The following is an 11,844-nucleotide window of genomic DNA, read 5'->3' as shown; positions in this document are numbered from 1 at the left end:
TTGAGGGGAATTCCGCAATCGCTCAAGATATGCTATCAGTTACAGTGATAGCAATAATGGTATAAATACTGTAGCTGTAATGAGTTGGCTCGGCAACAAGACCCCTCACAGGAAATTCCTACAAATAAATGTACAGAGTTCTCTGTTACTTACTGTAAAGTCATATTTCCTAATCTGTTCAAAGACTTTCTTTAATTGCATAATTCTGAAAGCTTTATTTTTTTATTTTTAAATATTAGCTGACCCATTTTCAATGCTTTCCTCTGGTGAGCTCAAAACATTTAAGACAGCTAAACATTAAAAACTAAACATCGCCCAACTCAAAAAAAATATCTGAAAACTAAACATCACCCAACTCAAAAAAAATATCTGAATCTAACTATGCAGTATGACTGGTATACTTTCCCTCAAGTCTGCAACACTCACCTATCTGATAGCATTTTCTAAACATCACGTCTACCTATAACCTCCTCTTTATTTTATTTTTTGGGTCTCTTAAGGACCAAGAATTACAATCATTTCCTCCAAGCTTCCGTAATTCACCTCTATTTTAAATTCCCTGTCCTCATGTCAGAATGTATCCAAGTCAAATATTTCTTTACTCTCCAGGGCCCCTCCACTCCTCTCACTTTTGGGTACACACTACTCTGGATGTGTCTTTGCTAGGTGCAAGCTCCCCAGAGCAGCAATCCATTTAATCTACATTTTAGATCTATAACTATATGCACAATGATAGTGAGGATCTCTGTGTTGCTACGTTTAAAGAATTTACACATCGGGGCCTGCTCCCTTGTTGCTGTCAGCCCACTTCACTTTAGGAAAAACTCTCTTCAATAATATCAAAAAGCAGTGCTTTATAGCTTTGTTCCAACTCTGAATTTGGAAACCAAAAATAAAACATATGTTTCTATTACAAAAGAGTAAAGGCTATTTCTACTAAAAACACTTTACAAATCCTAAGAATAATCAAGACAACAGAGTCATAAAATTAACCCCAGAAGAGGGTGACACTTAATAGTCAATCTTACCCCCAATGTGCTCAATGATTCTTTTCACTATCAAAGCCAGAACAGAGAACCTATTACTGCAAGTCAATCTTCAGAAATGTATGCAATTTAATCCAATTCAACACATAAGTATGTGTGTACTTGCTTGGCTGTATTGCTTGCTTAAAGTGTGAAACTTGCTACACTACGGCTGTGTCTACACAGCCAAACGCTTCCAAATGTACTGTATAATTTGCTTAAAGAGGTGAAGGTGCCAAGGACAAAACAGAGAATGAGGGGTATCAGGTGTAACAGGGTGACGAAAACGAAGATCAGATATTTGAAACCATGTTCTTTTCATATAATGTAGATAGTGTGACATTTGCATTTTAAAAACACATGCACAGAGAAGTAGAAATTTGATATTTACACAGTAATAGCTAATAAATAACTTAATAATTAGACAATGTAAAATAGTAACTTTGCAGTGGAGAAATCCAGAAGGCACCACCTCACCCAAATGATCAGTTACCACCACCAGTATCAAGACAATGTATTACGATGTATTCAGATGCTCACGGAATCACTGCCTGGTATTTCTACCAAAAGTGCATAACCTGGATCTAATCACGAGGAACTGGACAAATACAAATCAAAGGAAATTCTACAATATAACTGGTCTGTCCTCTTCAAAAATATCAAGAAAATATCAAGGTCAAGAAAAGGAAAGGCTGAAGAACAGTCCCAGATTTAAAAAGACTAAAAAGACATGACGATTAAAGGCAACATGAACCGTGGATCAAGGTTGAGAAGACTGATGTCTAGGGAGGCTAAAGACTCTGCTTCAAATCATCCTGACACTCATTGGTGGAGCCGGGACCAACAAGGACCAAAGCTCTTTCTGAGATGCTAAACCTGAGAGGATAGGGGTGATCTCCTAAAATTCGTGCATTTTAAAAATATTTTTATTTTTAGCTTTAAACATTTTTTAGGCCACAGCTTTTATACTCTACCAAGAGAAATTGAATGTAAGCACTTCTGACCTTCATGAATTTAAAATTCACACTTTTTAATAACACATGAATAACCATAAAGATCCATGAACTGTAACACTTTGTAAATAAACTGAGTCAAAAAAAAAAAAAAACAGCATTATGTGTTACATGGCTTATGGAAAAAAACATATGTAATAGGCGAACCTAATCAACCATCCATTGTGGGTGTGCAGATTAAAGAAATTTTAGTTTGGTGGGAGTATTAAAAAATCCACCCCCAAAAATCAACTGGTTACGCTGGTAAGAAAACGAATGGTAAATGCACTGAATCTGACAAGAAGGCTAAGATGTTCTCAGCTAGAAACTGGAGCGTGGCCTCCCTCCATCCGGCAAAGGAAACCCTGGGGTCATGGTGACAAACTCATCTCCGGGATTCCTAAATACTCTAACTTTGTGAATACGAGGGTCTACCAAACTTTAATTTGCCCTAAAATTGTTTTAAATTTCATTTGGCAGAATCATTCCTGCATGATCACCCTTCTTGGCCTTCCTGTGACAGCTAAAATCAGATTAAACTGAACATCAAGGAAAATACTGTCAGGAACAAGTTACCAAAAATATGAAGAGAGTCTAAGGAATGGAGGAAGAGTCACTCCATTATAGCCGGTGGTGCTGGAAGTTTCCAGGTTACGAATTGGGGCAAAATATATATCTATGTGTATGTATGTGTGTACACACACACACACACACATACGCTTCAGGCCTAATTATTCACATTTATCTTAAAAATTACTGAGTACCTTCTATGTGCCAAATACTGTCCTAGGAGATCCAGCACTCAATAAATCTGACAATGTTTCTCTAGCTGGGAAAGGATGAAGACAGGTGATCAATAAATTAATTTTAAGTATAACATGAGGTGGTATTAAGGGCTATGAAGAAAAATAAAGCAGGATAAAAAGACCAGAGGAACAGCAAAATGATACTTTGACTGGCGTGGTCTGAAAAGGCTTCTCTTAGGATGTGCCATCTGAGCTGACTGGCAGTGGGAGGAGGGCGCAGGCCACATGGTCATCTGTGAGTGGGATGGAGAGTGGCACCCATGGGTCAAGCCCCAAAGTCACAACGTGCATGTAAGCCACTGGTGTCGGCTGACGCAAACATCTGAGTGGGACAGGAAGTCATGAGAGAATTCTGAGCATAGAAGTATGGCAACATTTATGTTTTAGCTACAAAGCAAAAAGCTGTCATTAGAGAAATCAGAACAAAAAAAAAAAAAGATCACCTGGAAGCCCCTGCAATAGCAGAGGCAGTAGTAGTGGCTTAAGCCTGAAGAGCAATAGTGGAAGCAAGAATACATTGTCAGATTCTGACTACATTTTGAAAGAAAAGCTGACAAGATTGCTGAGGGACTGAACATAGAGTTTTGAGAGAAAGACAAAAGCCCAGAATGACAATATGGCTTTCGCCTTTATCTACCTGGCGACTACATTTAACAACTGCTAAGAAGGATAAGCCTGAAGAAGGAGCAAGTTTAGAGAAGGTGAGAAATCAAACCTTTGATTCAATATACATTAGATTTAGGTTGCCTATTAGTCATCAAAGTAGAGGTAGCTAGTGAGCAACCAAATATCCAGATTCTGGGGAGAAATATTAATAAATGCAATAGATAGGTATATAAGTAATAATTGCATATATGTATCTGTGTGAATGTATGTTTGTATTTGTGTTTCCTTCACACGAATGAAGGAAAGTTCAAAAAGGAAAACATGGAGAAGGGAGAAGAGAAATTTGAACACTATTCTGTATCCACTTTGGCACCCATTTGAAGATATTGTAATGAAAATGTATTACTTTAGTAATAAAAAGGAGGGCATTTCTTTTGTTTCCCCCAATAAAATAATAAGTTGATGAAATAATGTGATGAAAAAAATTAAACTCAGAAGTACAGAATTAACAAAGGACTACAGTGAAAACAACACTTAGAGACAACTGTTGTTAACTTTGTGGATTATTTCCTCCCAGCTTTTTTTCTCTGGACATTTACACAAATACACAGTAGTTAAGTATAATTTATTTTTGCTTGTTTGTTTTAACACACATGAGATATGCTGAACTCAAAAGTGGCAGCCAATGAATTCAGCTATGTTTTTGTTTTGTTTTTTAAGTTTTCGTGCTTTTACAGTGGGCTCCACTCTCCAGTTTATCAGGACCCCCTACCACTCCCAACCACTCTGCAGCCCAACTCACTTATCTAAGACCACACCTAGCATCTAAGGACATTTGCACCTCAGAACTTTGTAGTTGGGGGTTTCCTTTACAAAATCATAAGCACATTTCCATTTCATACAGGATTATTTATAAATCTAATTTTTTAATGGACATCTTTATATACAATTCTCTGTGCACATTCCTAATGTAGTATCAAATGTTCAATAAAGCATGTTTAGCACTATCTCAAGGAGTAATTGTCCAGTCACCAAGAAAGTAAAGAATCTAATTAAAAATACTTTTTCTTCAGTTCATTCAGCAAATACCTACCATAGGCCAGCGCATGCGTGCGTGTGTGCGTGTGTGTGGCGGGGGCGGCGGGGGGGGGGGGGGGGAATGAAAGGCAATATAACATACAAATAAAATAACAACACATGAGCACATAACTGTGAAGGGGAGAAAGAGAGAGAATACTATTTAGGTGTCCAAAGCAAACCTCCTGAGGAAATGACATTTGAGCCAAAGCCTCAGTGAAGAGAAGGAGACATGCAAATATCCTAGAGAAGAGCAACCCGAGTACAGGAAAAGAGAAAATGCCGAAGCCTTGAGAAAGAAAGGAGCACAGCATGTGAGGGGAGAGAAAGCAGGCAGTGTGGCCGGAATATCTTAGGAAGAGAGAGCAAATCATGGATAGCCTTGATGACCACAGGAGAGAATCTGGGTCTTTATTCTAATTGTAATAAGAAATTATTGTAAAGTTATAAATAGAGACACGATCTGACCTGATTTAATAAGCTTTGTGATCAGTGTGGCAGTTGTGGAGAGACTAGAATGTAAGGAGCAAAAGTAAAAGCAGGGAAACCAGTTGGGAAGCTGCCAATGTAGCCAGCAGCCAAGAGATGATGGTGGCTTAAATCAGCATTTTAATTAACTGTGGTGGTAAAAAGTGTACAGATTAAAGACATATTTTGGAGGTAATATCGATAGGACCTGCTGATGGAATCAGGATTCTGGGACTGGGAGAACAAGGATGAGCTTCTCCATCCACAACGTGAATGACTTTTACTCTCATCATGAACCTTCTCAGTACTCACTTTCTGAGGTTGTGTACCAAGGGTGCAGACAACAATTACTTGTAGAATCAATAATGAAATGTAACCTATATCAACCGTATTGTCTCACTTACCCAAGTTGGGATCAGTAGGCTGACGTTTCTTAATTTTAGCTTCAGAAATAGCAGAATAATAGGCACACGTCATCTTAATCAGCCACGTTGCTCGAACCATTGGCACTGAATATTTAGCTAAATATGCAAAAACGTCTTCTTTTTTACTAAGGATGGGAACCTAAAAAAAATAACATTTATAATAATCACATACTGTGCTCATCGTTAGGGAAAAGAAAGAGACTCTAAGTTCCTGCTGGCTATAAGAAAGTATATCCTTAAAAAAAAGTATATCCTTGATAGATTTGAAGCAAATTTTCATTAAGAAAAACGAATCAAAATTACGTTTAGCACACTGGCAATGCAATTTTACCAGTTGTGCTTTCTTATAAAAACAAATTATTTTCTAATTTTCAGATGCTGAAAGCTACACATTGTATCAAAATAGAAAAAAATAATTTCATGACAGTCCTCCAAGAAGTTTATCTCAAAATTGAAACAGACAGATCAAGTGAAAAACTCTCCCCACTCTCCATTTTATCCAAGAACATTTTTTATAAAGCTTTTGACTGTACCCATTTCATAAGAATAATACATTCCACAAAGCTTCTAAAAGCACCTTAGCCCAAAATTTAAAATAGAGGCTAAAATGATGGATCAGTGAATCTGCCTAATAAACACTGAGCTAGAAATAGCTGGGTAATTAATTCGCTGTAGAAAGTAGGCACTTGGGACAGTTAATTATTTCTTCGAGACCACGAAGGTACAATTTAGCAAATTAGTATCCCCATGTATCACAGAATGGTTTGAAAGAGTTAATCCACTCTTCTAGAATTCCTCATAAATATCCTGGGCAGAGCCTACTCATCTATGCATAATCTATTCAATTTCTGAATATAGAGTAAGAATGGACAAAAGATTTGCTGGCTGTGATGCAGCAGGATGGAAGCAGTGAAACCGAGAGGCAGGCACACCCCCCACATGAGGGAAAAGTGCCTCTGTGCTCCATTCCTGGCCACAGCCTATTTGGTTCAACCCATCACTCCCAGGTTCTTCGTTTATGAATGTGACAACACCAACCCTATCCACCTCACTGGATGGTTATAAGAGTAATGCGAAAGACTTACATGTATTATAATAATTCTTATTCTGTTGCCAGTTCAAAAGATTTCTCCATGACAGCCAAATTGTTTTCAAGCCATGGATTTAACCCTCCCTTTAAGAGGATCCTAAACACAACAAGCATGGACATCTAGAGCCTCAGTCTCTATGCTTCACACTCTTGCTTGATTTTATGTTGGAAACAAGGCTTCAAACCAGCTAACTGATTCATATAACATGGCATTTTTCTATTAGTTAACCAAATCCATATTTAGTCAGTGGATGTTTTGCATCATACATGTTACAAATTCGACTATTCACACATTTGGTACAAAGTGTGATCCTAGAATTAAAAGATAAGTATTTTTTATAACACAAAGTGATGTCACTTGATTTCACTTGACTAAAACAAGTGATTTCACCTGGTTCTTACCAACGACCCATCAAGCTGCTCCAATACCGAAGGAAAAGCTGCGTGGTTGGACACTGAGATGCAGTGTATCCATCTGCTGTATCGTTTAATAGACTTTTGATCACATACAGTACCTGTATTGGGTTCTGACTTAGGAACATAATCCCCATAACACAGGCAACTAAATTGCCCAAACCTAACTAAAAGATGAACATCACACAGGCCAAAGTTGGAAGGCTTCCTCTCTGCAGATCACAGTGATACATTTTAACAAGAAAATTTCCTGAAAATTTAGCTTACAAGGCACATTTTTCATGGAGCACAAGTTTCTGGGGGTGTACTATGGTTTCAGCTGTGAACAAGAAAAGCACAGGCTTAAACATTCAGTTAAGACCCGAGCTGCTGCTTTTCACTAGAACACATAGTATGGAATCAGTGAGTTAAATTTCTGCTGTCAAAGCCTCTTAATCAGACAAACCAAAAGGTAATATCAAGGCCTGAAAAACAGGCAAATGCAAAAAGTAAAGTTAGCATCTCCAAAGAAACATTGCTAACAGTATCTTTTATAGATGTCTAAAGGATTTCTTTTGAACAGAAGGAAAACACACACACACACACACACACACACACACACACACACACACAGTTTGAACATGTAAAATGTTTAGATGAAACAGCAAACAAACTGAGCCACAGGTCTTACATGAACAGCAGAAGGCAAAATTGTAATTCAGCTCACTGCCCCTATGGCGGAGCCCTAAAAAATGGCTGACTCAAATCAAGGGCTTTAGAATTCAGAAGAACATATGTGAAGAAAGTTACTTAATTAAGAAAAAGACATGTATTGATGGTTTTGTCAAATTTACTGTTTGGGCCAGCTCAGGAAGGAAACTATCTTTTACCACGACTGAAGTATGACTTCCTTACAGTGATGGATTCCATTTTCAGCAAAGAAACCATCTGACTTTAACTTGTAGCTGAACCTAGGCAATCAATGGGCAGCTGTCTTGTTTCTAAATCAAGCTAGAGCTGCATATTAGTACCAAAAGAAAACTAAGACACCCTAGCGTGTGACAGTCTTCCATCCTCGTATCACCTTTCTCCTCGAATGCACGTTGCCATCAGCATCCCCCACTCGCTTAGCAGTTGTAGAGGAAAAAGAAACTCCGTAGACCCTGGTAATCAAGTCACCTGAAGTGAACACGTGACAACAAATGAACTAACTCTTCAAGAGCTAGAAGAACATCCCTAGTGGGCCAGAAGTCTCCTTTTCCAAACCCAGCTATGACCTCGATTGAGTTAAAGGGCCCTTTACAGGCCATTGTTGACTTTTCGGTGGCTACATACTTGGAATGCTATGGAGCTTCATAGTAACAGAAAACCAGGTCTAGAAACCTGATCCATCCCATACAGGAAACTATTTTGAACTCTAGATCAGAGCCAGAAGATGACTCGGGATCTTAGCGAGAAAATGAAGGTCTTCTGCATTAAGCCACCTCACAGAGAAACACCAGAAATTTTAAAAAGTATCTTAACTTTCCAATATGAAGAACATGCAGAGAATATAATCTTTTACCCAACTCTGAAAGAACTTTCACCATCTCAAGAAGATGATATGCTGAAGAGGGGAGAGGAGAGAGAGGAACTCTTGAAATGCTCAAGAAATGAATGCTTCAAGATACAGTCAATGATTTTATAAAGAAAACAACATTAGTCTACAGCCATGCCACACTGAACATGCCCGATCTCATCTGATCTCGGAAGCTAAGCAAGGTCGGGCCTGGTTAGTACTTGGATGGGAGACCACCTAGGAATACCAGGTGCTGTAAGCATAAAAAAATAAAATAAAATAAAAATAAAGAAAACATCTTTAACTTTGCAAAAAATTAACGTCAGGGCTTACCTGAGGGACACCTGACTTGGCCAGAGGCAGCTCCTAATAAAGAAAGAAGAACAATGGCTAATACAATGCACCGTAATTCATCTCCTTCCTAAAAGATGAGAGAGCTCACTACACACCTAAAGCAAGCGCATCAATTCCTCACCAGTTTCGCTTTCAGGAAACAGCCACAAAATGCATTCTAAAAGCTTATAAGAAAGGAAACTCTAAAAAGAAAGATGGCAGGGTGGCTACATGGGAGGTGAAGGTACTAAACAACATGGAAGATATGGACTATTGTTAGAAAGCCAACAAATATAGAAGGATGCCCTCTGATTTACATGGCCTTCATAGGAAATAGTGGCCTATGGTAAATGTTCACTACTGGAAAAGAAAGGCCACACTGTTCGGCCTGTATTGAGACAGAGGCACTATCTGAGTAGCAAGAGGTGGTTCCGCTGACTTTTCTGATTTTCAAGGATTTCAGTTGCCTTTAATTATTGAAATCTATGAAAGGCAACATAATGCTACAACACTAGGGCAAAATAAAGCCAAGGGAGCTATGGGTACCATTTTCAAAGAGTTGCTTTACAAAACAAACAAGCAAATACATGAAGGAGATCTCCTCTAAAATGGGTCTGCACCAAGCCTGATAATAAAAACTTAATACCAGGAACAGAAGATGGGCACCCCTAAAACTAAAGGGTTTCAGGGGAGAAAAGAAAGATCTGTGGGATTACCTGAAAGGAGTTCAAGACATTAGAGATCAAGACCAAGAGGGAGGTCTCCAGCTCTCGTCTAAATTTCAAGACATTTTTTATCACTCGGGCTATAGGACTGTTGAATGCATGTATTATTTCCCACTTAATAAAAATGACCAAAGGCAAAGATTTTAAAATAACTCTCCCTCCCACCCCACTCCACCTCAAAAAAGCTGGGAACTATAAATAAACCTGCCCATTTTGCTCTAAAATTTTTTCAAAGAAGTTTTTCAAGCACTCACAGAACCACTATCTTTATCCTGTTTGTTAGGGAGACAACTTAGAGCATTTGGATGGTTGGTTACCTTCAAGACAAGGAAATAACATCAAAGCAAGGATTTCTACACAACACACTTTAGACATCCTGGGCTAAGAAAATTGAAAATGTAGTAGAAATAAAGTATTATTGCCTGTTCTTGATTTAAAAACTTTGTCTACCTAAAGGCCACATAAACTGTTCCCTGTGTGGAATGTTTATATCTAAGGACAATCTAGACACCACATGCCTTCAAAATAAAGGAGAAAACAACATATGTGCAGCATACACCTGGTACAGTATATCTGCTATCAAGGCTGTGAGTTTTGGAGAGAATTAGGGAAAATAAATGCATACTTGAGCATTATTTCAAACATCTTCATTTCTATAAGACCATAATTAAAACAATATAAGAAAAAATACCTTTTTTGCCAAAATAGCAAGTGGTTTATTTCCTGCTAAGTCAGAGAACCAACTATGAATTGCACTCTGGGATCGAGCAGTAACCAGCCAATAATTATCTTTAGCATTAACTTGTGGTTTCTTCTTTCCGGTGTCCTGGAAAGTGTTAAGCTTTAGTTTCTCAGCTAATATGCTGCTAAAATAAGCTCCAATCTGAGGAAATAAGAGAGAAAAAGAAAAAGTTTAAAGACAATAAATATGTTAATAATGTATATTAGTATTTTATTTTTTATTATTTTAACTGAAAATCTTCAAACAGCCCATCAGAAAATAAAATGGCAATTGAAGCCCTTGAAGTCAAGAGCTGTCATTTCCTTTTACTAACATAACTCAAAAACTCCCATAGCACCTTTATTCCGCTATTAACGAGTAATTCAAGGAAAAAAAGAAGAGCCTTTGAAAATCTCTGGTAAGATGAAGTTAATTACAACCTGAATAAATGTCAAGAGAATGAATTCCACTTTAATCTTCAGCTGTACTTCTCTTTTTTCATACTACACACCCATTTGGAGAGAATAGTTTTCCTGAGAGGTGTTGCATACGAGAACAGAAAGCCTAGTAATCACACAGTAATCATTCTTTTCCTTGTTTCATCTTAATAGCATATATTTTTGGAAAGGAAACTCTGTATTTACACTCAGTGCTTTTTAAAAAGGAGTCTAGAGAAATTTAATTTATTTAAATGGCAAATACAAAAGATTCGATTAAATTAAGTATTCAACGTTTTTGATTGGGCTGCCAATTTCATGAGTACATGTGTTACAAGAGAAAGCTACTGTTACATGCTCTGAAATTGAGCAAAGCAGCAAAGGGAGCTTCTGTGAATTACTGCAGCATTTTCTTATTAACCATCTTAAAAGAGGACAAAGGAAGGAGACAGGGACAAAAAAGAAGGGGATAAAGTAATATCTAAAAATTAAATAAATCCACAGAAAACCTGTTGGAATTTCCAACAATCGTATCAGAGCATCACATACCATTTCCCGGGGATTCTTTAATAATATTGTGTGAGCAACAATTTCTAATAAATATCTCCAAACAAGGCTAGCAGACAGTGTCAGCCATGATTTAAATAAAATACCTACTCTGGTGAAGCAAAATAGGAATCACTACTTTAGTTTAATGCTCAAGAGTCAAACAATTAGTCTACAGGTTGAAATACAGTTTTAAGTAATTAGCCAAATTTATTTACCATGTGAAAAGTTGATACTGTACAATTTTTTTTTTTACTGTGAATTGTAATTCCTTGACCTTGTGATTAATGTACAATAAAAGGAATCCTCTTTTGGTGTGTTAATGTAATATGATAATAAATATTAGAGTAGTTAGAAAAAAAAATAAGCTTTACTTTTTTTTAAACAAGCAGCTTTATAGTGTGTTTTTTAAGCAAATGTTTGCACAATGTCCAAAAAAATCAAATGCAAAAGTTTAGCAAAACAAGTTGGTTGAAAACAAGCAGCCATAGTAGCAAATGGTTTAATTTTAAATTTCTCAATGTTTGATCTTTGCACAAAGGGCACAAAACACCTACATACGCAAACTGTTTTATATTTAAAAGGTCTCTTATTTGTAATTATGTCTGAGCATTTTAATCATAATAAAAAAAGGTGTAATTT

At 37.2% G+C, this 11,844-nt stretch overlaps 1 protein-coding gene and 1 non-coding gene across 20 annotated transcripts in view; one reads left to right on the top strand and one right to left on the bottom strand.

Moving 5' to 3' along the window:
• MED12L (mediator complex subunit 12 like) overlaps nt 1-11,844 on the bottom strand; it is a 318,700-nt gene that overhangs the window by 272,972 nt on the left and 33,884 nt on the right. For 15 of the 19 annotated variants that reach the window (XM_025042472.1, XM_025042480.1, XM_025042483.1 and 12 more), the window contains exons 3-5: nt 10,190-10,381; nt 8,774-8,806; nt 5,379-5,538 (exon numbers count right to left, since the gene is read on the bottom strand). In XM_025042472.1, coding sequence (XP_024898240.1) covers nt 5,379-5,538; nt 8,774-8,806; nt 10,190-10,381 — 385 coding nt within the window. The remainder of the gene's footprint in view (nt 1-5,378; nt 5,539-8,773; nt 8,807-10,189; nt 10,382-11,844) is intronic. The other 4 variants (XM_025042473.1, XM_015600182.2, XM_025042481.1 and 1 more) reach the window with 1 other exon arrangement.
• Nucleotides 8,584-8,702, top strand: LOC112474545. The gene has a single exon (XR_003044386.1). It is a non-coding gene; the product is annotated as a 5S ribosomal RNA (ribosomal RNA).

This window comes from Pteropus alecto, unplaced genomic scaffold (genome assembly GCF_000325575.1).
Source record: "Pteropus alecto unplaced genomic scaffold, ASM32557v1 scaffold239, whole genome shotgun sequence".
NCBI classification, from domain to species: Eukaryota; Metazoa; Chordata; class Mammalia; order Chiroptera; family Pteropodidae; genus Pteropus; species Pteropus alecto.
The sequence above is the reverse complement of the archived record's forward strand: the minus strand, read 5'-3'. Positions and strand labels throughout refer to the sequence as shown.